We start from the raw sequence: 27,614 nt of genomic DNA, 5'->3' as shown, positions 1-27,614 counted from the left end.
TTCAAGGGTAAGAAACACATTGAAAACATTTCAAAAATAAAACCCCCGCACGGGGATTTTCTTTTTGTATTTTAATCAATAAACGACAGTCATATATCATGAAAGATTTTCCCACCGTATATGTCCAATTATATGACACAGAGAGACCCGACCACCCCCGCGTCTAACCCAATTATTCTATATGCTATATATCCACACTCCCACTGAAAGGAAGGACATTCATTTCATTTTTAAATGTGTTTGTGGGCTGACATTGTGGTTGCATTTGACCCGATGACCTGGCCTGACCAGCAGCGGATATGTCTGGGTCCAAAACCTCACGCTACATATTGCTTTCTCTTTCTAGCACTTTCCCTTTCGTGTGGAGTCTCTCTCTCTCTCTCTCCTGCTGTACCTTTTTCGTTCGAGGGACATTTTAAACAATGTTAATTATTCAATTATCAACAGCCAATGTGGCCTCCTCCTAGACGGGGGAGGAGGACACACTGTGCCATGCACTGTGCCTGGCCATCACCGTGTCCTTCTAACCAGAGGTGTGACTGTATGTGCATGGTTGTATATGTGAGGGTGCATCCTACATCTGTATTTGTATTTGTATGCATGTGTGGGTGGAGTGCGTGACTATATCCTTCCTTCCTTTCCCCTCGTGTGTGTCACAGTTGGTTCTTGTACATCGCGTGCCACTGCTGTTGCCACTGCTGGTGCCACTGCTGTTGCTGCTGCCTCTCGTGGCACAGCATATGTTGTTTGATTGTCAGCGAAAAATGAGCCACAAGCAGCAGGCACACACACACACACAAACACTGACAATACCTCATTGCGTGACATAGTTGTGGCTGTTGCTGTTGTTGTTTCCTTTCGTATATTTGTTGCTGGCAATATGCAGCGTCTGGCCTTTGTTTGAATGTCTATTAAAGTGGGTAGAGTGGTAGTCGCGTGGTCAAAAGAGTTTTATGCCATAGAAATTTAAAGAATTTAAAGTGTAAATCAATATGAATTCAATAGAAACACTTTAGGTTGGTCAGAGACCTAATCGGGCATGAATTATATGAATTATTGAAAAGACGTGAAGCGCATATGTTTATCTGTTGATTATGGCATAAATTGTTAGCTAAATCTATATATGGTAAGAAGGAATGATAAGTAAAGAATAGAATAGAGTATAATAGAATTCTCCCCATTTAAATGTCTGCTCTTTCATGCATTTTTCATAAATGTTCATAGTATTTATTGGTATTCTGATTCTCTTCGTACAACTTTAACTTACTCTCTCATTATTTTTGTTAAAGCTGCGTTGACTTGTCGCACCTGTCGCCCTGGCCATGGGCTATCTCCAATCGAATTCAATTTGCATTAATTATACCTACATCTATCCAATCTCTGGCCATACGAGTATTCAATGATTATTTATTACCATTTCACACTCTCCACTGGAACTTGGTGAAATATAAATAAAAATAAAATAAAAATTTTAATTAAAAAAAATTAAATAAAAAAGTATAAAACATATTCAAAGATTATCTAGAGATCATCTGGAGACTTTTAATCCTTTCTGCTTACTTTTCAAAATTCCACCTTCAACTAAACTTGCTCAACAGAAAAGCTTCTCTTAAGACATATTTCGCCTTCCAAAGGCTTGAACCTCAGCGAAACCGAAACACCAAGATGTGCTATGTATTCGACACCATCTAAGGGTTAAAAAGCTTCAATTTTTAAGCATCTTGAGCTTTAACGTGGCCTGCCGCGGCATCCGGTTCGAGTCTCCACTAAACTTCACATCTTTTGAGGTGCAACAAAAAGCTTGAAATAAATTTATTTGAAAGCTCTTTTTCGCCTTAGGCCAAAGATACTTTTGATGGGCGGAAAAGTACACTTCCTTAGAGGATCTTTAGCACAGATTTATAGAACATAGCACGCCATAAAATATGCAAGCAAAGAGCTTTCGTTGGGCAGACAAAATTAAGCGGAAACGGCCGGCCATTTGTGTGTTTTCCATTTCAACAATTTATGACCGCTGCATGCCAGCAGCATTAAAAATAATAATTATAGTCGCGTAATAATTCGTAATTAACATTCCATTCCATTCCGGTTTTTTTTACTTTTTGGTTTGCTTAATGACTTGAAATGTTTATTCGTTTTCAGTTTGGTAATTTAATATGAGAATAATTACATTAATTAGCCTTTCTTTTTTTTTGGTTTAATGAAAAATATTGTACACACACGCATACATATATACAGACACGGGGATACATATACATATAATCGGATTTCAATAATTTAATTTAAATGCTAATCTTAATTGTTTTTAGGTGATTATCGGAGCTCGCAAATAATTTTAGTTTCCGAAAAAATAAACATTTTTTATTGTAAGATCGGCTACTTTTCTCCCTCTCTCTCTTCGTGTTTTTTTTCGACTCAATTTGGTTTTTTTTTTGGGTGTTTTATAGACCGTATTGTTTAAATATTTTGAGTCTTATTTGCGAGCTCTGTTTACATAATTAGTTGGTACGTATTTCATTTCAAATTTGATTTGGTGAAAGCTTTAAAGTAATAAACAATCGATATCGTTTTTAAGCAAAGTCTACATAATGTTTGTATATGTTGTGCTTTAAGGAACGTAAATTTTAGCTGTAGTTGACAAGTTTTCCATAATTATAATACTGTACAGGCCCCACCCACACTCACCCACACAATCAACACAAATCCGCTTGGAGCCATCATTATCCAGGGGACTCGCAATCACAATTCATTAAGACAAAAATCACAGATACCAATATCTTTCCATCCCTAAGAGTATAAAAACCATCTTAGAGCTGATCCCATAGAGCTGATCCCTTACTCTCCTGCTGCAGCGGCAAGTGGACACGGGTTACCACCTCGCCGAGAATGCACGAACCATCGCAATGCTCGCAAATGCAGCTGGCCCTGCAGCCCCTCCGCGAATCCACTTTGCCGTTTAGCTACTCGCTGGGTGGCGTGTTCGATGGCAGCTCCATGAGCGCCATATCATCCTCGCACTCGATGACATTCGGATGCAAAGGCTTGAAGTTGTTCCGTCGCCATGGCGGCATAGAGCCAATACTTGAACCTGGAGCACCGTGAACCAATGGACCAACAAAGGTAACCACGCTCTGATGATGATGATGATGGTGTGCGCTGCCTGCTCCTCCTGCTCCACCTCCTCCGTTGTTGTTCTGGCTGCAGAGCAGGCTGACATTGTTGCCGCCTTGAATCCCATTTCGTGGCAAATGCAAACCATTTTTGATGCCATTGTTAGTGGCACCGCCACCACGACCGGCGCCGCCGCCAAACAGATTGCTTCGTATGCGCATCGAGGAGTTGGCATAAGTGGACCTGATGGAGCTGGCACGCGTGTGCATCGAGAAGGTACGCTCGTGGGCGTCGAGACTCGTCTGGAACTTGCAAAAGCAGGCAGCGAATCGCTTATTGAATTCTCGCTTGAACTTCTCCTGCAAATTGAAATCAAAGTTTTGGTTTATTAAAAAAAACGCAAAAGAATCAGTGCCCCCCTCGCTCCCCTCAAGCAGTGCCAGCAGCCTCTTTGGCTAATGAATGTAGGCTATGAGAGCCACCTCCTGTCTCACCCAAAAAGCACTCCACTCCATTTGTCTTTGGCTGACAGTAAGAATAGAATATTTGTTGACAAAAGTTTTCAGCAGGAGGCAAAGTTTATGAGCATTTCGTAGATCCCGCTCCAAATCTATGTACATATCTTTCACACAGACAATTTAAGTGTCACAGCGCACACAGCCGTAGGGTTTTCCATTCGTATTTTTCCTTTTACGGCTGCCTGGCTGATTTTCCCTAGTCCTGCGATTTTTGTGGATTTCTGTCTGTCTCACCCCCTACCCGCAAGTCGTTCGTTTTGCGGCTAAGACGACTGTAGGTGTTTATTTATGGGCTACAGTGGAACGTGGCTTTAATTAACTTTGACAAAGTATTTTTCGCTATTAACGCCAAAGTTATTTTTGTCAAAGAAAATTGCCAATAAAAAGAAAAAGGAAAAAGTTGGATGGCATGCTAATAAATCAGCAAAAAAAAAAAGCAAAAAAAAAATCGAATGTCAAAGCAAAATCGATTTTTAAGTTGAAAAGGAAAATGAATTTAAAATAAACTCTCATTAGTGCGAATGCAGCATTTTCATTAGGGAAATTGTGGGTTGTTTTGGGGAGCTCTTTGACGGCAGCCGGGATGTTTATTTTATTACGAATTTTATTTAAATGATGAGAAATTCATTTCATTCGTTCTTTGAGTTTCATTTTAGGTTTTGCCTCCTCTCTGCTTTTGGTATTGGGAAGAATCGATATTAAAATGGTTTTCGAGTGAGAATACTGTGAGTGCATTTATCCCTGTGTAATTTTGGTCTTGGCAGATAATTTGATGAAAGGAAATCCATTGTAAAAGGATGTTTAACCCCAATAAACGCCAGACAATAGCAAAACCCCACTTAAGGCCAAAAACCTGTAGCAAACTGAGAACCACTTTTATTGCTATTTTATGATCAATTCCCTCTAGTGTTTACCCAACCTAAACAAGGCCCCTGGGTCCAGGCAGCCACAAATCACAGAGCGAGCAAACACACACACACACACAAATACAAATGCAAATCAGGGGACACAAATCACAAATGAGAAATCACAAACCAGAACTCACATTGTAGATGCCATAAATAAAGGGATTGTAGCAGCTATTGCTCATTGCCAGCCAATCGCAGCAGAACCAAACGATGCTAATGAAATGATAGTCGTTGATTTCCGGTATCGTCACATACAGTATATTATAGAGCTGCAACGGTAGCCAGCACAGACCGAAGATAATCACAACGATAATCAGCATTTTGATGACCTGCAATGGCAGAAGCGACGAGACATATACAGTGTGAGTCTAAGAGCGTTTCAGATTGAAAAGGAAATTAGAGCCGAGCTGCTCTCCTACCTTCTTCTTGTTTTTGAGCAGTGTTATGTCCCGTGAATCCTGTGCATTGCCTGGGGCTCTCGTGCCCCACAATCGCACTGCCATTTGAATGTAAACGAAGCTGATGACACAAAATGGAACCAGATACTGGACAAAAACCAGAGAATATCGAAATGTTTGCAACTGGTCATCCGATAGATTTTTGTTCATGCAAAAGTTTCGTGTCACATTGAAGGTCTCATTGTTTTCTATACGAGGTGGATGTGATAAGAAACGAGATTAAGTGGTGCCGTTTAGCCTTAGCCTTAGCCTATGCAAATTGAGTATGACTTACCACGAAACCTTTCGGTTAGCTCCTCCACGCGAAAGGCAATGGCAAAGGGCACGGCAAAGAGCAGAGCCAGCATCCAAATTCCAGCAATTATGAACTTTGATATGAACTTCGTAGGACGTGCCCTGCAAACGTAAGGAGGCCATTTTTAATGAGTGTTTTCTGTGTGTTTCTCCCACAAAAAAAAAACAAAAAAGAAAAGGAAAATATTATAGACAGACTTACCTAAGTGGATTAATGATGGCACGATGTCGATCTATGGCAATTGCGGTCAATGTGAACACCGACACATTGACGCTCAACGCCTGTACGAACGGACAGAAGCTGCACATGAACCAAGGCAGATTCCAGCTCTGCAATAGAGCCGCCTGAAACTGTAATGGGGGAAAACAGGAAAGTAGAGCAATGAGTGCGTTGTGGGATGATGAAATCAGACAGAAAATTTTCGCTCAGTCACAGGGTCAAACATCATTAATGAAGCCATTGGCTCGTCTCTCCATCGCCATCTATCTCTCTCTCTCTCTCTCCTCCATTTCCCCAAAATCACTGCTGTTTTTCTGCTCTAATTCGTGTTTACCAAACTCTGTGCGAGTGGGTGCCACTATGTTTTTGTAGTTGATCCGGATATTTGTCCTTGCTGTGTCCCAGCCAAATTGCAATCATTTCGCCCAGCTTATTGATGGCAATAGCGCTGGCAGCGCTTCTCATTCGTATGTAGTTTACCAAATTAATGAAAATTTATTGCGAAAAACGTACCCACTGAATTGTCAAGCGGGGAACACAAAGAAACTACCGCCAGAGTTTGTGAAGAATCGATTTCAATATATTTTAGCAGTGATGTGCTGTGCTGTACATTGAGAATTAATATCTGTAAGTTTATGCCTATTTTTTTGGTCGAAAATATGCATAAAATACCGATTAAAAATCAGGTCTAAATTCTACCAAAATTTTAAATAAATTATACCTAAAGTTACCCATCGACAGCAGATGCAATAAATAAAATTTTATCAACCAGTTTGTACCTATTCATCTGCGGCACTTTCCATCAAGTTAGCTTGTTATCTTTTCATTTCCTTGTCGTTCGAAGTTTGCCTTGAAAACGTGCTTTGAATAAATAGTAAATATTCTGCATAAATTCGTATATAAAATATGCAATTACTTTTTGCATACAAATATTGTATTTGCATGATAATAATTTCTCTTGAACATAGCATAAGCTGCTGCCTCTTTTATGTCTCGAAGGGCTTAATGGGTTATTTCCCATTCCACGTCCAAGTCCTATCGATAGAAAAATACTCCTAGGTAATGGCTCTTGTCTAAACCAAACAGAACAAAACAGAGCAGAGTTATCCAACATAAAATAATTTGTTACATATAATACAAATTTAATTTGCTTTCAATTGCCTGGCAATACATTTTGTACCCACTTGGCTTTTAGCACTTTATGTCGATGAATGCGAGTCCCATTAACACATAAACCAAAAATCGCATTAAACTTTCAAGTGCTAGGTAATATTCCATTATCATACATAGTTGGGACTGGATGAGAGTTGCGGCCCATGGAATGGAATCGGAAGAGGCTCTTTCTAAATCCAAACATGAACGGAAATTAAATTGATGCACGATTATGCCATCCCTGTGGTCCTGCTGTGCTTGTGTGTATGTGTGGATTATGTACCTATACCGTCTGTCTGATGTCTGTATGTCGTAAATAAATGAAAATCAGGCTAATGTCATTTGCTTGCGTGATTTATGCCCACGCGATTGAGAGTGTGCGTCAGCGCGCAGTGTCAGTCTGCTGGGGGATAAAAATCATTCAAGTTTGAAATCCATCGTTGCGTATGGGTGCGTTTTTGGTCCCAAAAATGAAATGTGCCTAAAATGCCAGTAAAACAATGCGCACACCATAACTCACCTGAAATGGTATGCAAAAGAGTCCTATTATCACATCGGCCAATGCCAGATTTGCAATGTACATGTTCGTTACGGTGCGCATTTGCCTTGTGGTGGCCACCACCCAAATGACCAGGGTATTCCCGATGACAGCCACAATGCTGATGCCGCCATAGAAGATGGACAGCAATGCCACAATTTCTGCAGGTGCGGCATACAAACGTTCTGCAAAATACAATTAAATAAAATAAAATATTGGGCGAAGAGAAGATGAATAGTTGTAAGAAAATTGTCCCCTAATTGGTTTGGTATGTCCCTGACAGTGGAAAGATTAATAAAAGTGTCATCTGTCAGTCTGTCAGTCAATGGTGAAATGATTTACACTCGAGGAAATTGAATTTGTAGTACGATATTACTTGTATGTCAACTGTAGGTGTGGGTGGTTGAATAAAACAGAGTATTTGCTTGCCTTTAGTCACCTTTCTCAATCAACTGAAATTAATTCTATTAAATCGGAAAACTTTCTTGCTCAGCCCATGAATAATGCCAACGGCCAACGGACGAACTGTCAAAACAACAGCTAAACTCTGGAATGTTTTTGATTGATTAGACACGTCATGTCAAGGGCCCAAGGAACCGAAGGGATTAATGTTGGATGCAGCTAGGTACTTACCAAACTCTGCCTCCTCCTCGGCCCCCGGCAAAAAGTCTATGCGTGGCTCCTGCTCTATTAGTTCCATGGCCATGGCACTTTGTTTTCTTCTTCTTCTCCTTTTTGTTTTTTTTTTGTTTTTTTTTTGTATTCCCTAAGAAAATATGTGATCTCCCTTCTCAGCTGCAACTTTGTTGCTGTCGCTTAGCTCTTGGGGTTATTTATGCTGTGGAATGCATTTTATGGATGGTCTCATCATCATTGCTGCAAGCTGCAAAGGAAAGGCAAAAATAAACTCCAGTAAAAATCAATCGATTTCCAAGGCAAATAAAATGGGCAGTCATTAATTCAATGTTCATTTTCAAAAGAGTTTTTTTATGCGAAACTGAAACTATCTGAAACTGAATTTTAAAAATGGCAAACAAAAACAATCTCAACATTCTAGCACATTTTTCACTCTCAGCGTGGGTGGACGTGTATGAATAATGCTTCAGGTACCTTTCACCTGTCGACTTTATCAAGTGAAAGGTTTGCATTTAATAATAGAGAAAGTGAAAAATCCTCATTCGTGTGGGAGCTTTGTCCATATTTTCCTCTCTGGAAAATAGTTTTCCAACGATAAAATGTGTTTTTGTTGCTTCGTTTGGTTTGCATTTTTAGAGTGGACCTAAAATACAGAGACACTCACAAAAAGTTCAATGAATCTACCGAAAATGAGAGTCTCATTTGGGTTTTATTGCCCATTTATCGGTTGGTTAACATTGTGCCGGGCGACTTGTTAATTTATTCACCAAAGAGTCAACATCATGGTTGATAGACTTGTTAATTAATTGGGCAACTAAATGGATGTTTTATTTCCCATACAGAATTGTTGTTGGCATTAGCATTGTGTTTGCCTGGGGGGTAAAACTACAGGATGGCGCATAAACTATAACAAATTAGCGGCTCAATTACCCTGCTTTAAATTATGCTTGCTAAAAGCTTCCTCCCTTCCACTAGTCCCACAAATCATAAACTCCCCTGGTTTCCTTTTACTCCACTCTCTCCATAATTTACAGGCTGAATACCACATTTAATAAGAGCATACATGCATAAATTGTACTCCATTTCCCTTGTGGGTGCAACTTCTAACATACAATATGTGGTGATATTTTTACAGAAATTATTACCCCTCCCTGGATTTGGCATTCGCCTCCTCTAGCCTCTTCTGTATATCCCCAAAAGCCACCTACAATCCTAAAATTAGAACCATTACCGTAGCTCAACCAAAGCTGGATATAATATGGCAGCTTAGGTCCTAATCCGATACGCTGCAGATGAGCTTTTTCCATTGTAAAAAACAAACTACGAGTGAAGCTGTGTGGAGTGCTCTTTCCGTTGAGTGTTTTGCCACCACAGGCCACTAACTTATTCTGTTTCTGGCGCTGCATCACCGTGAAAGGTATAAGGCTCCGACATGGCTAGACCACATGTGTGGCGGCGGGGTTCTGCCCCTACCACTATGCAAAAAGTGGCATAACATTTTCCAGTATCAGATGGAAAAACCAACAATCCGTTTAAGCTCGCCAGTCAGAAAATGCAATTAGTCTGTGGCCACATTTTCTAATTAACGTCAAAGAAGAAATCTCTTGTTCTTTTGTGATGTTTGGCTTGCGCTTCAATTTTCGATGGTCAACTTCAGGCTCATTTCAAGACATCTTCAAGTATTTTTTTCCCCCAATTAAAATCACTTGAATACAAAGCAACCAAAACGAAAGATTCATGTCAACAATTAATTTCTGAATTTCACAGACACTTGACTTCACTCGTAGCACGTTTATCGTCGCTTCACAGGTCCTCACCTGTGTCCGCCTCCTTCGCATTGAATCACAAAAAGTTAAAAAATTTGAATGGAATTTGATGGATGCTCAAGCAGCCGAATGATATTAAAAGTGTATCCTATTAGATGGTACATCAAAGTGAAAGTTTCATATTAGATTGGGAAAACGTGTGTTGACGCCGTCAAATGTCAGAGACCGGAGCCAAAGAACGATCTCAGTGGCTGATGTGATATGAAAATGTCACCCCCCTGGGTGGCTTTTCCTTTTTAAATAACACATACGACACATAAGCTGGAATCGAGCCACATTATGTCGCAAGGCTTAGACAAGGCTCCCACTGCTGCCCTTTGCATAAAAACAACAATACAAAAGGCAACAAAAAAATAATGAAAAATAAAAAGGAAGTCATGGAATGGCAATGGGAATGGGGTTAGATATGTCCAATAAAAGAGCAAACTGTAGGCAATTTTCGGAGGGTTTGGGCAGCTTAAGAACTAAGCGTGTCTCTCAGGATGCTCTTTGTTTACAATGCCAATGGACTCTGGACTCTAAGCCTAAACATAGACGACATGTCGGAGACGACATAGTAAGAGTCAATTGTGACGCTTTCTGGTCTTTGATGGGTCTTTGGGGAGCATGGAGAATGGTTGCCGGTGGAGTCTCCGTCTATGCTTAAATAAGTAAATAATCACAGTGTCTTTGGGCTTCAATTGTAATTAGAAAAGCTTAAGGGCAATGCTTTCCATTAAATGTGGGGGTCAATGGGGTCATAGTGGGGACTCGTTAATTAAAGTAACTTACAAAATATTCACTGAGATTTTCCAACAAAAACGTCTTTTACAATTTGCAATTTACAATTACAATTCGTACATAATTTAACACAAACAAAAAATATACGATTTATACTTAACTTTGGTATAAACTATAATCTATTTATGATCTAAATTAAGCCTATTTTTGTGTATGTATTTATGTATATTAAATATAAAAAATTAATTGAGTAACAACAGCAATCAATGAGGTATAAATAAGTCAAGATAATGTCTTGTATATACGCATATTACGCATAAGCTCTACAAAATTTTAGTTATACATTTCACATAAGTCATATTTCTAAGTTACCCTGAAACAACTACAGATATTTAAATTATTACTCGCATTCCGAATGCTGAACATTCAACCACAAAGTGGCCAAACCCCCCAGTAGGTAACGGCACAAACAGAATTCCACACTTCATCAAAGTTTACTACCCGAAACTTAGTTTTTCAGCATTTCTTAATTGTTTGCCTTTGTTTTGCTGTGTTTACTGTGGTTTGACATTTCTGTTCTATTTTTAGCTCCATTTCATTCCAGTGGTTTTTGTGAAAGTCTTTTTTCCCGACCAACTTTTACTCCTTTTGAGCCACTTACTATTCCCGTGAGACAGTGTCCTGTCTGTCCCTCTTTCAATTATTATAAAATTGCTGGCCACTTGAGTATTTTACACCGCAAAAAGCAGCATAAGAAGATGAAAATGAGTACCAGAGGAGGAGAATCCACAAAGGAGCAGGTGAAATTCCATTAAAAATACATAAAAAATGTAATTCCCAATAGAGCAGGTAAATTATTTGATGACAAAATATTGGCTAATTTATGCGAATTGCTGCGATAAGATGCTTACCACAATCGCTGGCCAAGATTGTTGAGAATGGCAACAGCCATTCCTTCATTGTAAGCTGGTTGATAGAATGCAGGACAACTTTTTGCCCACCAGACTTTTCGCAGACTTTGCTTGTCCTTTTTAAGGTTTGTTCCTACCTTCTGCCCTTTTGCAATCTCCCTACTAAAAGTATCCATCAAAAGGGACAAGTTCAACAGTCTCTCATTACTGTTCCCATAATATCCTGTCCATTTGTGGGCATACTTCGCACAGCCCAAATTATGGTATGTGGTGATCTAAGGTCCTTTCCAGAAAATTAGCAAAGCATGAAATCTTTTGCAAATTTGTTAATGGCATTATTTCTGACCATCGGGTGCAGTGCAGAGGAAAGGATTTTCTTAAAAAGTGCCCCTAGGAGGGAGTGATTTTTAGGACACGTGGCAGCTTCGCGATTGCTTTGGGTTTACAATTGTGGAGGCGTCTACTTGGGCAAAGAAATTAAGCAATTTTTGTACACTTTTGTGGCATAATTAAATATGGTAAAATCGTGTAACCTTTACGACAGTTTTTTATGCATTTCACGAAGACCGTGACTTATTTTTTTTAGCCGTTTCTCTATGTATTTTAAAGCTCTTTCTTTCGATATCCACACTGATCAAACCTTCAACTTTATGGTTATTCTTTCCTAAGAATTTCTCCTCTCCCTTCTCATGATATGGAATTTTATTTGAAGTACATATATTTTATAAACTCCCACGAGAGAAAGTAATTAAAAAGTTTTTAAGATTCATGAGTGTCTAGACCTTTTTATACGCAAAATATAGAATTTCTTCTTCGCTGTTATTTTATCCAATTACTGTTCATTTTCTTTATTTTTCACAGCCTCTCAAGCATCTATCTGTAAGGCCTACCCTATCCATCAATAGTTCTTAGTTCTTAAGCCATTAATGTTCTGTTTTTATTGCCTCTCACACAGCACGAAACCAACTTTAATCCCAATTCTAATCTAATAAAAAACAGAGAACACAATGAAAATAAATAAAGGAAGGAAAATGGAAAAGGCGGAAACAGAATTAGAAACAGAAACCAACGCAGAAGAGTGGGGATATTTTTGGCACACATTTTGTGTGTGTGTGTGGTGGGTGGGGGATTAATATAATTGTAATAAATGTGAATGTTACCCGCAGGTGCTGTGCTCTGCTGTGCTGTTAGCAGAGAGTAGGATGGATACCAAAAACGATGAGGAAGGAAACACACGCACTTTCTAATAGGGATTACCATCAAACGAATCCCTTATTGCACACTCATTTGAGTTTTAGTTAATTGCCAGAACACAGCCCCTTGGGGGCGGCAACACTGCACTATCTTTGTATTTGAATCTAACGCTTTTCTGGCAGTCAAGACTTTCACTTTGCAGCACTCTCACACTTTCACTTTTGCGCTTTTAAGACTTTCACTTTCGTTGCATGTGAAGCGTTTCTCCTAAATGTAGTCCTTGCTGTACGAGTATCCTTTATCAACTGTTTTTTTGGCAGGAGTTGGTTCGGCGCACAACTGTTGAACCCCCCAAAAACCGAGCGACATACACGAGGAGCAATGCGAGCCGAAGCGAAGGAAATGTTAAGGAAAATCGAGGGAAAAACTCAAGTCGTGGGCACTCGACTGGCGTCACGTTAATAACACAACAAGTTGCACTTCAAACTTGTTCAAGTTCAACGTCAAACAGGTTGCGCCTGCCTTGCCCCCAAAAACAAAAACCAAAAAAAAAAAAAAATTTAATAGAAAAAATGAAGAATTTTTGCCCTATAAATTTATGATGCTCATTTCCATTTTGCTGCAACAAAGTTTATGCTGATGAAGCTAAGTGAAAAATTAGGCAGAGAGGAAATGTAATAACCAATTAAAAGAGTGTTTTTTATTCAAGGAAAAACCTTGGTTTTTCTTATGTGGAATCTCCTTAACAAATATTGCTGAAATTCCAAGTACTCCTTGGCTTGGTGGTTAAGGCTTTTTCCTCTCAGTTTCCCCACGGGTTTCAAAATATCTTTAACGTTTCCATGTCATCAGCTTTAAATGTTTTCCGGCACCTGGCATCAGGAACTTCCCGACCGTGTGCTCAGGCTTCCATTTTCACCTACGGAAGTTCTCTGAATGAGAATTAAAATACGTTTTCAGTCAAAGTGTCACAACAGATATATTTTCCGGGTGTTTCCTTGATGTATTCAAATGTTGTGTCAGCAAATGTGTGTCGGAAATTGAAAACAGATAATCTTTAATGTTTGATTTATGATTGATGTCAGCCGTGGCATTTTAGCAGTTGAATTCCCCATAGACCATAAATCAACATTGAGTGGCAGCATCGTACAGCTCATTGAACCCACAGATTCTGTAGGAATGTCGTCTAAGCTTCCATCTACCATGTGCTATGATGTTGAAACTATTTTAAACGAAATATTTGGCACGTTTCATGCCATAAATGAAGTGGTCCCCCTTTCGGTTGGTTTTGGTTTTTATTTATTCGAAATTTTCTAAGCAGATCACGTTTTTCCAAACTCCCAGACCACATTTTCACACACTTTTACATCAAACCACAATCTCACCCTCGAAGACCAATGAAAGGCGAAAGACCCATGAATAAAAAGGGTTTTTTTCTAGCGAAATTTGCAAAACTTTCATCGAAGAACACACAAGAACATATGGTAATCCAAAATACCTAAATGAAGGAACCATATTATGTGAGTTTATTAAGAGGGAGAATTGGCTACCACTTTGATGCCTTTTTAGATGTCTTTAAAGTGGAATTAATAGAGAGAGGCAGAGAGAGATAGATAGCTATGTTTTAGGGTTACGCAGGGATAGGTATTAACTAGTCTAGCCACCACCTTCACGAACTCCCGTTCTTGGCTGACGATTCGATTTGGGCGGTCTTCTAGTTGGTGCTCGGGCTCTGGTATTGGGTATAATTTGGTTTGCTGCCCACGTGGGCAGGTGCAAAATGTGCTCCTGCTGTTGAGTGGATGATTAGATTGAAACATATTTTGTGCTTGTAAATATTGATTTCATTTGAATGCCAGCATGAGGGCTGCTTCAGACATTCCTGACATGGCTCATGCCCCATAAAAGAGCCTCCATCAAGCTCAGAGATTGTGTACCTCCTCCTGTGCTCTTTTTCCACCTCCTTTTGACTGGCATTTGATGTATTTCAAATGAAATGAATTCCAAGTGTGCCAAAATCATATCAAAAATACACAAAAATGCCAATCAGCCACTCACCACCACACATATGCTGCTGGAAAATGCAATTAAAGTTCCAGCAACCATCAAGAGGAAATCGCCTGAGCAAATGTACAAATTCTCAAGACTCTCAATTTGTCAAATTATTTTCCAATAATCTCTTGATTCCAGAGAGAGGGAGAGAGAGAGAGAGATTTCAATTTATTTGAGAGGAGCGGATTGCCTTTTGGGTTTGAGTTTTGCATATCGACCGATGTGAACATTACTTGCATCGCTAGGCACTTGATGAAGCTATTGAAATGCAGTTCAAGGCTCTTTTCATGCCTCAGAGGAGCAGTCAAAAGAGCAAACAGTGGAGGAGCGTTCCGAGCAGACAGACATTGCAATGCCAATGGCAGACATAAATCAAGTTAATCAGCAGTTGCAAAAAAAGAACAATTTGAATCACTCCCCAGTGGCACGTGGACACGAAGGACACAAAAGATGTATCAATTTGTCAGGTAGCAGCAGCCCAATGAGTCTCTCTACCAAAACAGATACGTCTGCGGCTGAAATATATCAAATATTCAATGGAAACTAATTGTTTGTCCGATGAATGCTTTGAATATTTATAGAATGCTCCCCCCTTCCCGACTCTCTCATTCAATGTCAAAGTCTACAACTAACTGATGGATATATATATACCACAAATCTAGTCAATGATGACATTGTTGTTGTGGGAGGGTCATGTGGGGATCAACCATAAATATTTAATGTTGTAATCTTGAGAAAAAAACAATCCAAACTGGCAATAATTGGAGATGAATAATTCAATATGATTAATGGATTCATTTGCCAGAGTATATATGTATGCCCAGTCAGGTGTGTGATTTATTGTTAACGAAAATGCTGAAAATTATGGAAAATATCCTTAGAAACACTCTGATATCTTAACCAAAAACTCAATCAATATGCAAATACCGATTAACGCTCCGTCCATCATTTCCCAGAAAAAGTGTCAACAAATTTTGTCATAATTAATTCCGAATGTTGGCTGTTGAATTGTTTTCATAACATCTCCTCCGCTTGAGCGCAAAATTCGTTTGTTTGTGTTTCGTAAGAAAATCAATTTGCAGCTTTTTGTTTCTCATTAGCAAGGATTTAAAGCAAAAGTTCTTTCTCCCTCTTCAATTGATGAAAATTCAACCATTTCCATGCAACACTAAAAATAGACTTGAAATGGACAAGCGGGCGGAGGGAAAACTTTCTATTTGTGGAAAAATGTCAAAAGACGTTCAAATAATTGTTATATTTTTCACCGTCCTCTTTTTACTTTCCCCCCACCCATGAGCTTTTCTTGGCTTTGCGCAGAAATCTTCTATGGCTTCGGAAATTTGCATACCTCAGCTAAGAGTTTCTTTCATAAGCGTAGGGGGGATGCTGCTGCCAACTCTTTCTTTTGGAAAAGCGTGAAAACACGCAAAAAAATGACACAATTTTTCAATAAAAGTCAACAACGAGTGATGGAAAAAAAACAACTCGGAAAACATGTGAAAATATTTACGTGGCTGAGTGCGTGATGGCATCAGCAGCAGAGTATGAGATATGTGACTTTCTGTTGATGAAAATTTTAAGGCAGAAAACGAGAAACAAAATTTGCAGTGAAAAACTTGTAGAAAAGTTGTGAGAAGAGTTGTTTTAATCAAAAGTACTGAAAATGTCAAAATTTTAGAGAATTTTTTATTGTGAATAAGCTTTTATGCTCCTCTTAATTTACCCTTGTAAGAAGCCTTCTGATGCCTCACAGTTTGCCTTCCGATTCCTCACAGTTTGCCTTCCATCCATTTCCTGGCGAGTCGCTGCCGGCCAAGGACGAGCTCCATTGTTTTTGTGCACTCATGAGAATTTTCGGTGCCTTCCCAGTTCCATTGTGACTGTGCTCTCAAGAGAGTGCGTATTGCTAACACCGAATTCAAAACTGTCCTTCACCCTGCTTGCCTGACTTCCACTCCCCTCCAGTGCCTTTATGCTGTCGGTAGCTTCCTTTTAAGGCACCGGACACCGCCTGTCAGTACTTTTACGTTATTTACCATTCCAGTAATTAGTCGGTGATCTCATGGACATGCGCTGGATCGCTGCCGTCGCAGTTCCTTTGTTAATGTCCTCTCATGAGAGTGTTCGCCGCTCCTCCTATCTTCTATTCCATTCCCTCACTCTACCTCTGGCTTACAGAGGTGCTCTGCTCAATTAGCCACAACTCTCGCTGGTCGCTTGTTCAGGGAATTTGCCACAATCGAACCATTAAATTTTGATGTAATTATAAATCATTTAAAAACCTTTCAAAATTGTATCCAAACGTAATCGCTTTGCCTTAATTGCGGAGCCTTTAAGCCATTGAACACTTAACATTTAAACTCCTTGAAAGTTCTTTACACTTTGCAACTTATCGACACACATCCTTGAGAGGACATTCCCTGTAATAACCCACAAACATCTTGAACTAACGTTCAGCGACCCGCGAAAAAACAATCTCAAGCCGAGCCATGGGCCCTCCACGCTTTCGATTCAATTTGAAGTTGAAGCTAATTTTTGCAGGAGCGCATTCATGGCAAATGGCATTTGCCATTACAAATTCCAGCTGTTCCTTGACCTTTTCAAAGGGGAACAATGACAGCGAAGGAGGCTGCTGTTGTCCCCTCCATCGGTGGAACAACAAAGTCCTAAATGCTGCCTTAAGAAGAGCAACATTCCCATCCCCAAGGGTACAATTAAGCGCATCAGAAGCCCTGTACAGAGCTCCATTGCAGGTGCTGGAGTAAAAAAGAGCAACAAGAAACAAGGGGTTCTCTTTACCGAACCATAACAATACTAAACATATCGAAATATTGGAACAAAGACAGCAAAAAAACGAAACACAGGCAGGCACATCAAAGGAAAAATACACAGGCATTGTTTGCAAAAAAGTCACCTTTTTCTTGTAACGATTTTTCCAGCCAGAATTCGTTAATTTCAAACGCCCATAAGTCGACTTTATTAATATTACCTGCGTAAATTGAAATAATTTACAGCCAAGAGCCATGGACTTTCTGGGGCATAACAGCAGCATAAATTATGTACCTTCAAGCCATGATGGATAATTGTAATTAATTCTGTTATGCGATATGCCAGGGAAATTGGTCGTGTTGCTGTTCTGGAAAATGTGTGCTAATGAGAGTGTATTCCATCAAAAACACTTGAGAGAGATAGAGAGAAGATCCCATCGCTTGGGTTAGCAGTTAGCGGTTTTACAGCAATTAAATTACCAGAAAAAAAAACCTCAGCAAAAGGCAGAGAAAATATACCTTAATATTTAAGAAAAGCAAAACGAACATTCGGTGCAGAGAATAAAAGCTAGAAAAAGGGCCAAAACATGACAAGAAAAATCCATTTGAATCCGTGTATCCTTTGCGGGCTTTGAACTTTTTGTTTAAATATTTAATGGGAAACATACAGTAGAAGCAGCCTTTGACGTACACGAATATGTATTATTAATGGTAGAACTATAAACTTTAATTATATGGAAACCTTTCGTTTCCCTTTTCCTGCTTCCATTAAGACTTTGCTTTGTGTGGAAAAATATTGTATGTGTTCTTTTATTCTACATAACCCCCCAGTTGGGTTTGTGTTGGAAGGAGGCAGGAGGCAGCCTTTAAGATGGTTACACTGTTTATTATTTTCTTTTATTTGATTTTGTCTTTGGGGAAATTAACACACCTTTGGGGCCTTGTTGCATTTGTAATAACACCCAGCTACAACCAATTACAACTCTAATGGAAATTCTCGTGCTGTTGGTCTTGTCCTGGCAACGCAGTGCCTAGGAACAGTAAATGTAACATGTTTATCAGGAAAAAAAAAAGGTGAAAAAGTGTGGAAAATGTCAAAAAACAACATTTTAACGGAAGAGCTACTCGCACTGGCAAAGTCAACAGGGAATCAAAATGGCTACTGTCTGTCTTTTGTGTGCTTTTGAGTTTGGTCTGACTCGTGCCTGACTGTTGTTGATACTTGTGGCTGTGTGCTTGAGATACTTTTAGCTGTCTTCTGAGATACTTGCAGCTGACTTTTCGGATACTCCTGGCTGACTTTTGAGATACTTCAACAAAGCAAATAAGAAAGGATTGTCAAGATTGTCTTACAGTCAAGGGAAATCCGCATTGCTTCTCTTTTTCATAGAATTCTCATCTCAATTAGCATTTCCTCCATTCTGTTTTTGTTTGAATTGAACTGAAATATTTATGCAACTTTATTTCATGCGGCTTTTTATTTACAGGTAAGTGGGAGAGCCAAAAACCCACAGGAAACATCCGCTATGCAAATATTTGGCTATCGCAAGTAAACACAGCAAAAAATACTTAATATTCTAAAGGGGAACACTCTGCCGCTACACTGTACATCCACGTGATAACGGCTGCACACAAAATTCCTTCATAAATTCCACTAAAATGGGCTTTAAATTGAACCATTTAAATAGATTTGTATGTGTCTTTTATGCGAGAATTGAATGAACAATAAGTGGCCCCCCATCACCATTTCTAAAAGTATTTAATATGCTTATTGTGTTGCATGTAAATGCATTTAATTGTAATGAAAATGGCTGTTTTACCATTTTACGGAAATCCATTCATATAAATTAACTATAGATACACGAGGTATTTGTGGTTTACAAGGGTTTATGCGTACGTTAGACGGCTTGAAACAGGAAGAAGAAAACGTTAAAGAAACGTTAGTCATATCTTTCAGAATATCTTTCTACAGAAATTACAAATATATTTAAGATAGAAAAATAAATTCTAATAACACTTGTAAATCCTAGGAATCTACATACGGGAAAAGGGGAAAGGAAGATTTTAAGATACATTCCGAAATATGGGATATCTTTCAGTCGTAACACATTCTTACTTATTTTTTTGTTTACTGGCCTGGATAAAATATTAATTACTTTGCCGTTGGATTTAAATGTTATTGTAATTATTGAATGAATTTCTCATTTGGTTATTTCCATTCCTTCCACTCTTTTGAATGATCTCCTCGGCTTACGAAAATTCACAGAAATCGTATCTGAATGTTCACACTGTCGAATGTGTTTTTCATTAAACTAATTTTCACTCGCGCTCACTGGTATTGTTTTTATGTGTTTTATTTTATTATCAATTTAAGCGTAAATTGCAGCCAATGTCGACGACTGTCGAATGCCAAATGGCGGAAATTCGATTGAATATTTGCCAGAGACACACAAATTTTCGATCGCGAGCCACTAGAACCAACCGCACGATGAAAGCTCACGGAACCAACTGATGGCAGCTCCACTGCCTGTTAATTTGTGTTTTCTTTTCGTGCCGGCTTGCCATTGATGCCCTCCCTACCCCAAAACACACACGCACAGATACAAATACACAGTTACTCTGGCACAGCACAGATACACAGATATAAAGAGGGGCAGGCGCGTATTTTTTTTATAAGAACTCTGACGTATGCGCGGAGTGGGAACCACCACACAAGAAATTTCAGGTGCAGCCCAAAAAAAAATCTTAATCAATAAACAAAAAAAAATAGACAAAAAATCCAAACAGCAAATTTCCAGGCCAGGCCGGGAGTCTGGGGCGTGTCTGTTGTTAACTGTTTTTTTTTTATCGTGTGTGGATATTTACTTACTGATTACCTGAGGGGAAAAAAAACTTTGATTATGCGAAGATAAGTGAAAGTTTCGATTGTGGCAATTGCCATTTAATATTAGATTAAATGTGTGTGACTAGTGGATTTTTAATGGATACAAGTACGCGTACGAGTATTTGGTATCTATCATTATTGTTATCTCTCCCAGACACCATGCACGAGTTCTCTCCCAGACACTCTCCATGTAGCTCTCACTCCCTCTTGGCTAATCGTTTGGCTAAATACTTGTAATTAAATGTTTAATTTGTTTTAGCCACCGATGCAGCAGCAGCAGTGGCAGACAGACCGTAGACATTATACACTCTCAGAAAATAACCAATGGAAATTCAAGTGCAAAAGTTTACACAAAAGTTTTCCTTAAAGAACAAATTGTTAGGGCAAATACAAACAATCTCTTCTATTGGTCATAGATTTAGGCGACAGACACCCTATATAGAAGGCACATTCCGGTTGCCAAAAACATGCACAGGATATTAGGTACCATGGCCTTTGAAGCAGACACATATGGGTTACAAGGTCTGGGCCTTGGCAACACAATGTGTCCATCATTGACACATAATTTTGTAACCCAAACGAACAATGAATGTCCATCGCATAGACACGACCCAAAGGCAAATGAGTGAGGACCAAAAATAACAAAGAAATTGGGGAAAATTCATAGAAGAAATGTGCCACAAACAAACACACACCTGGGGCCATTGACCGTCACAAAAGGGCAGACAAATTGAGGCAACATTAAGAGAATTAAAGGCAACACACTATCAAGAGTATTTCTAGGGACAATATTCACCCTGCAGCATTCTTCTTTGCACCAGAAATTCATTAAATTTAATTAAACTTTGAATAAAAAGAGCTTCACTTTTCCTGCCTTTTCTCAGTGTATAATAGAATTCAATGCCCCACCGAGTACCCTACAGCAATGTAATCAATTTAATTGCCTCTCAATTACCCGAGAACTCGATATTCGAATATTCAGTCAAAAGTTTGTACAAACATTTTTCCCATTCCAATCTTCAATCAATTAACGGATACAAAATAGTTTATAAATGTGTAATACACCAGATACACAGCTACTATATTGAAGAATACTTAAGATTGTTATTCAAACAGTGTCGGCCGCTGCCGCTGCTGGTGTGGCATCATGGCGTCCATTAGCATTGCCATGTGAATTGAATTAAAGATTCAAACTAATTTAACTCTTAAATTTCGCATTATCATTGAAGCTATAGAAAACTTTGAAACTGGTATTTGTCTTTGGGGCCAGAACACTCTGTTAATTTTTCCTTAATTAATTAAATTATTACTTTATTTTAGACGATACTCGAAGGGTACTCAAGTACAAGGGGTATATTCGATGTAGAAGCGAAACACTATACCATATATATTTTTGATCAGCATCAATATGGGAGTGGATATTGCCATTTAGCGTATTGATCTCAGAGTCTTTACACTCCAGAGATGCCGCCAATTAAAATCACGAAATTATTCAGAAAAATGCAATATCATTAAGAATTATCTTATCTACTACAAGGCAAAATAGGTTATCTACAAGCTTGGATAATTGAACACCTGCCTTCGAACAGTATGCAAAGCAAAGCACTGTCGAGTACCGATTTATATTGATTGATTTATATTTATATATAAACTTAGCACCTTAGGGTATCATCGTGTCCAGAAACGTGCGCCTACCACTCAAACGTTTCGACTGGTTTTATTCTACTTTATTTTATAGCAACTCGGGAAATTTTAACCCAAAAACATTTTCATTGGCTCAATCATTGAGCATCACGGCAGTCCCCTGTACACAGATAAATTTTCTCCCCATATGTATATATGCTCAATAAATTGATTGATTTACCTGTCTCCGGGGGGAGTCTTTTCATTGATTATTTGACTTGCGAAATGAGCCTTTTGATGGCCGCCTCTTCCTGAATGAAAAAACTCAAGTGAAAAATTTCACAAAATGGGTTTTATGCCCCTCAGAGTTCCACTTAAATTTTATTTGGATTCGCCATTTTTTGTATTGTTATAATTAAATGCATTTATGCATAAATTCCGCATCGCTGCAGAAAGCGAATGTTAACAAGCGATTGGCTTTTGATTTACATCCTTTAAATCGATTCCATTGAGTATGCAGACATTCGCTCTCCCGCGTTCTGTTAATGGGAAAATCAAACAAAACAAAACAAAAATGGGAATATGATAATGATTCTGAATCATTTATTGTCTGGCTTCCGTCCGTCTGATGAAGCAATGCGATGCGACGATGGCACGTGCTAAAGTTATCATTAGTTTATTTTGCAGAGAAATATTTCATATTTCTCTTTAAATTTTCCCAGTCTCTTTTCGGCATGGACTTTGGCATGCTGGGGAAGCTCAAGCACGTGGCGCCCCTTTTGGGGTGGTGTTAATTGGTTAAGCATGCCATATAAATGGAACTTGCTTGGGGAATCAAATCAAAATATCTCACACAAAAATTGAGACAAAAGCCAGCAAAAAGCAGCTAATTGTTGATTATCAGTTCGATTCGTATCTGAGTATGTTATGGGGGTAGAGGGTACAACTGTCCGTAAATATCACAACTTTTTTTTTTTTTTTGAAGGTGTGTGCTATGCTAATAGATTAGGAGTTCTCTTTTAGCCATAATATAGAGAAGAGTTTGTATTTCTTCCAGACGCATTAATAGAGTTTGAAAAGTGCCATTTAATATTTATTTTTTCATAGCTATTCATCAATATTAAGCATACGCTCTGGAGACCTACAAAAATGCTAGGAAATGGTATGCTTAAATTGCTTTTTAACCTTTTGCGCATTGAATGTCGCTTAACCCCTTGAGAGTTGGGGATTATCATAAATTTAAGGCACACAATTTTCAGACCCTCTTTTTGTAGATACAAAAAAAAAAACAAAACATAAGCCTCTCATTTGGCTGAATGTCAAGTTTTCTGCCAACTTAATTTATGCTGTAGGTATAACGGATGATAAGGATAACGACGGACGAAGGATTCCTTTAACTAGTTCGTTGGAAAACGGAATTCGTATACATTTTATTGCTTATTTATGCTTTTTTCTGAAGAAACTTTTTCCTTGAGAGAATTACTCGTTCGAGTCGTGAGGGTCCTGTACTTGGCGCCAGCTTCATACACAATTTGAGCTGCAGTTTGAAGTTCGTTGAAGCAATTACCACACTCTCGCCTGGGTGTGGGCGGCTGCAACAACCAGAAGCCGTCGCAGCAGCTGCTGCAAATTATGGACTGCCATGAAAAAGTTTTCGCCATTTTACTTTCATTTTGCCCATCCCTCTTCCATTCTTAAAGCAGCAGATAAGAACGTGACAGGAAGCAGCTTTTGGGCTGTGGTTTGGCTGCAGTAAATTTTCACAAGTTGGCCTTTGGCGCTTTCTTAAAATTGAGATTGGGAAATGTGTACTTAAGGACTTAAAATTATATTTAAAATATGTTTTAAGCAGTTTTAATATGTATTTAAATGGACTTAAAATAGTCTTTGGGATCAATGCGGATACAGTAATCGGTTTAATCGGCGTGTCCAAAGGCTGGGGAGCAGAGATTATTGCTACCTTCTTGCTCGTGAGATCTGCTGAAAAAGGTGAAGTAGGAACGAAAGGGACCTTTACCTTGTGGAGTACCTCTAGAAGAGGCCTTCTAGAGGCTTACGGAGTTGTATTCGTTGCGTGGACAGTAAGTTTGCAAATTTTGTAATACTTTTCCCTGCATACCTAAATACGGAAATATATGCCATGCAAATATTGGTTCAGAGTCCAAGCCGCTTTGGCTTCCCATTTATCCATTTATATGCAATTATTTTTTGCATTATTTATTGTTGTTGTTGTTTATGGAGCCCAGCCCAGGGCTTCGTTTCGTTAATTAAAATGTTGTTAACATTAGATTTTGAACGCGTGATGCAGCGGCAGTCGGCCGTTCGGCATTTAATCTGAAGCCGCTTGGCAAATAAATAATTCCATTCCCCGCAGATATATGTATGTATGTATTTTTATCGGCTTCAGTGGTGTTTTATTTATTGTAGTTTTTCGCGTGCGGGGCGCTTTAATTATTTCTTTATTTCTATTTGCCTTTAATGTAGAGCACAGCATCGTGTATCGTACATACATACATCTGGGGGCAATAACAAACATTGAAAAATGAATTAAGATCCAAATAAAAAAACAGCAGCAGAAATAATAAAAAGAAAAAATAACTCATTTTTCGCTCAATTCCATTTGATGCCATAATATTCAGTTCTTTAATGACCTACGGAATCGCCGCTTGCTTGTTGTTTTTTTTTTGTTACTCTAAACAATTTGCAGATATACAAATATGCCTTACGAACTGTTTACCCATTAAGAAGGGCATTCCGTGCCTGTTGAGGTGCTTGCCAGCCAGAAAGGAAATTTCTTACGTTGAAGTGTTTTTGCTGTGTGTATTTATCCTTCCCTAAGTTTAAAGTAGCAGATCGGAACTATCACGATCGTATTACTATATGATATAGCTGTGGTATATACATTTACAATAACTGAAACAAAAAGTTCTTGTGGGGAAAAAAGATATTCACAAAATAAACACAACAAATATTTAAAAAAAAATCGGAAAATTATAATTATATTATAATTGACAATACTATTCTTAGTGGATATACTTTTTTTTAGTTCAGAGTATATTAAAATCAATCTTGTATGTGATTTCTATCATATATAAATAAAATTAATTAATAATTTTCTTGGGTGCCAAAAGCGACTTTGCCCCTTCAAATACAAATTTCTCTCATAAATATACTCGTATGTACCCCTTTATATCTGTAAAAACGTTTTTCAAGGGTATCCATAGCTTTGTTCCCCCGCAAAGATACTCGTGCTCTTCGGTAGCATTTCATGCGCATCATCAAATTATGTAGCTTTATCTCTGGTACCTCAGAGGCTTTGTATCTTTGTTTCGGATTCTTCTGTTCGTTTTTTTATGACTGCACGGAAGGAAGCTGCGCATTCAAATGGAACTAACACGAAAATAAAATACAACATGAATGGAAAATGAATGTAGAATTCCTTTTCGAAGTGTTGTCATATGTGTTGGTCGTTCTTGCTCGAAAGGAAAATTACCCAAAAATATAAAAACAAAACTCAGTTTTATTTGCTGTGGAATTCTTTTTAATGTTTGGATTTTTGTGATTTGCCAGAAATCTGCCAGAAGTTGGTGAGTTCTTGTTCAAAACACATTTTGATCAACATTTTCCCCATTGTTTTCTCTAAAATGTTTCTTTTGGCCGAAGAGTTGTTTTGGCCAGAATGTTGTTCTCGGAGTAAAATTTAAATTAAAGTAAAATTTTCCACATAAATTGTATGGGAATTTAGCACAAATAAAAAGAAGAATATATTACAACCATATTTTATTTTTCATTGTGAATAAGTTTCTATGAACATTTAATGTAAAAACTTCATAAATATATATTCCTTGGAAATTTGCAAATATTTAGCAGCTTTGCTGCAAAAAGGTCAATCTTGAAGCCTTCCTTTCCAAAGGAAATCCTTTTTTTTGCTTTTATAACCTCCGGGTCTTGTGTTCGTTAAATTAATTTTTCTCGAACCCCTACCCCACACACAGACACACACACACACACTCGTAAATCCTTGCATAAATATAGCTTTATTTAACAAGAGAAATCTATTAGCTTATCACAAATAGCTCTGCTCTCTCCTCTCAGCAGCAGCCCCACATGCTCGTCCGGAATGCATTTTCCGCAAGGCGAAATTTCCAGGAAAACTTCAGCTTCACTGCATTTGCGAGAGGCGGCGGGTGGAGCAAGCGGTGGGTGGGCGTTAAGGACAGGGATAACATAAACATGACTTTACTTAAAATGCAAAAAAATATTTAAAAAAACAACAAGAAGAAAACCTGATCTCTCCAGTAAAAACTTGACGTAGATGTGGGTTGGAAAAATTCCAAAGGTTTCTGATGTTGAAGTTCTTCGTTTTTTTTTTTCTTGCCGTACAAGAAGTTGCTAATAAATTGTTTATAAAAGTTTTACGATCTTTTTTGTATGTGTGGATTTTGTGGGCGTGCTGGAGCGTTACATCTGAAAAGGTTTTTGCTCTTAGCCGTAAGTCTGTCTGTAGCCTGAAAAATAATAACAGTAGAGGGGTTTAAGGCATTAAAAAGAGTTGCACACATAAAAACCATAAGATACTTTAAGGCGGCAACTGTATCTGAGAGATACAGCAAAACAAGTTAATGCATGAGTGAATGAATGAATGAATGACAAATGAACACATTTTGAGTGTGCAATTGGGCATATCTGTTTGTAATTTAAATGTTTTACGACAAGCAACAAAATGAATTATAAGCAAACATTAAATTAGTAGCACATTCTGTTTTATTGTTATAGAATGAAATGAGAGTGGAAAGAGAGAGAGAGAGAGAAAGAGAGGATTAAGAGATTATTAAAATATATAACAAAAGGCAATAACAAGGCGACAAATGACATATCACACAGAAAGATACTTAGTCATAGCCGCGATACGAGGAGGAACCATAGTTGGAACCAGAGCCATTGCTTGAACCATAGCCAGAGTAGCCATAAGAACGATCTGGCGACTGCTGGCGATGCTCTGGCAGGCCCAAACGGTCTGTATTCTCATAGTAGCCATAGCCACGATTCCTTTGGCCCTGATAGTCGCGCTGCAAATAGCCTGAATATTGCCTTAAGCCGCCATTACCTCCATAGCCGCCATAGCCGGCATAGCCTCCTTGTGAGCCCAGGATATTTGTTGTGGGATAATAGCTGCCGCCCGTATTCGGATAGCCGCCAGTCGTTGGATAGTAACTGCCTCCAGTGGTGGGGTAATAGCTGCCTCCTGTAGTGGGATAATAGCTGCCTCCTGTAGTGGGATAATAGCTGCCAGGCGTCGGATAATTGCTGCCTGAATTGCCGTAATATCCATTGTTGTTGTAGCCATAATTATAGCCAGGATATGTCGTTGGTCGCTGATAATTATAGCCATAGCTTGGATATCCGCCAGTGCCGCCACCAAAAAGATTCAAAACTAAACAAAAGGAGTGGTTAAAGAATAAAATATCTGTAGTACTCTCATGCGCAGCTTTTCCAGATCTACCACTCACACTTTGCCGAGGTCTCTGCCGTGGCCAAATCACCTCCGGTGGTCCTGGTTGTACCCACCTGTGCGGCAGGCGGGCTTAAGCTTCTGGCTCCTGCCACCATCAAGCACTGACAGAGAACAGCTTTTTGTTTATGGAAATTAACAAACAAATTGGACCACCAAACACTCACCATTAGCATAAACAGCTTGAACATTTTTGTGCGTTTTCTGTGTGTTGCTAAAAAAAGGAACTTATTTGGATTCGGAGAGCTGGCCAAAGTGGTAGCCAAGACAACGTCTATTCACAGCGACT

General features: G+C 38.7%; 2 protein-coding genes across 5 annotated transcripts; both read right to left on the bottom strand.

Annotated features, from left to right (window-relative positions):
* Positions 1–2,466: 2,466 nt before the first annotated feature.
* On the bottom strand, positions 2,467–19,788 carry LOC111082100 (RYamide receptor). Of its 3 annotated transcripts, none has more exons than XM_041594614.1 (8): positions 19,423–19,788; positions 7,833–8,082; positions 7,182–7,384; positions 5,492–5,640; positions 5,270–5,391; positions 4,957–5,183; positions 4,675–4,866; positions 2,467–3,470 (listed from the first exon to the last, which is right to left on the bottom strand). In XM_041594614.1, the coding sequence occupies exons 2-8, from the start codon at positions 7,903–7,905 to the stop codon at positions 2,961–2,963; spliced, it is 1,476 nt and encodes a 491-aa protein (XP_041450548.1). In that variant the 5' UTR covers positions 7,906–8,082; positions 19,423–19,788; the 3' UTR covers positions 2,467–2,960. The 3 variants fall into 3 exon arrangements, with proteins under 3 accessions (XP_041450548.1, XP_041450549.1, XP_041450550.1); XM_041594615.1 differs by lacking the exon at positions 19,423–19,788 and adding an exon at positions 19,127–19,210; XM_041594616.1 differs by lacking the exon at positions 19,423–19,788 and adding an exon at positions 14,154–14,198.
* A 6,029-nt stretch (positions 19,789–25,817) lies between these two features.
* On the bottom strand, positions 25,818–27,614 carry LOC111074344 (prisilkin-39). 2 transcript variants are annotated; one of them, XM_022367084.2, is made up of 4 exons: positions 27,493–27,614; positions 27,324–27,429; positions 26,921–27,247; positions 25,818–26,321 (listed from the first exon to the last, which is right to left on the bottom strand). In XM_022367084.2, the coding sequence occupies exons 1-4, from the start codon at positions 27,514–27,516 to the stop codon at positions 26,299–26,301; spliced, it is 480 nt and encodes a 159-aa protein (XP_022222776.2). In that variant the 5' UTR covers positions 27,517–27,614; the 3' UTR covers positions 25,818–26,298. The 2 variants fall into 2 exon arrangements, with proteins under 2 accessions (XP_022222776.2, XP_022222775.2); XM_022367083.2 differs by lacking the exon at positions 25,818–26,321 and having other exon boundaries at positions 26,618–27,247.

The sequence above is a fragment of the Drosophila obscura genome, unplaced genomic scaffold (assembly GCF_018151105.1).
Source record: "Drosophila obscura isolate BZ-5 IFL unplaced genomic scaffold, ASM1815110v1 contig_30, whole genome shotgun sequence".
Lineage (NCBI taxonomy): Eukaryota > Metazoa > Arthropoda > Insecta > Diptera > Drosophilidae > Drosophila > Drosophila obscura.
Note: the sequence above shows the minus strand (reverse complement) of the source record. Positions and strands in the feature narration are given on the sequence as shown.

Coding starts and splice junctions, on each gene's coding strand:
- LOC111074344 (XM_022367083.2), bottom strand. CDS start 27,516: ATGTTCAAGCTGTTTATGCTAATG. Junction 27,430..27,492: donor TCAAGCTGTTTATGCTAATG/GTGAGTGTTTGG, acceptor GTTCTCTGTCAG/TGCTTGATGGTGGCAGGAGC. Junction 27,248..27,323: donor GGCAGAGACCTCGGCAAAGT/GTGAGTGGTAGA, acceptor CCTTTTGTTTAG/TTTTGAATCTTTTTGGTGGC.
- LOC111082100 (XM_041594614.1), bottom strand. CDS start 7,905: ATGGCCATGGAACTAATAGAGCAGGAGCCACGCATAGACTTTTTGCCG. Junction 5,641..7,181: donor TCTTTTGCATACCATTTCAG/GTGAGTTATGGT, acceptor CCCCCATTACAG/TTTCAGGCGGCTCTATTGCA. Junction 5,392..5,491: donor GCCATCATTAATCCACTTAG/GTAAGTCTGTCT, acceptor TTACGTTTGCAG/GGCACGTCCTACGAAGTTCA.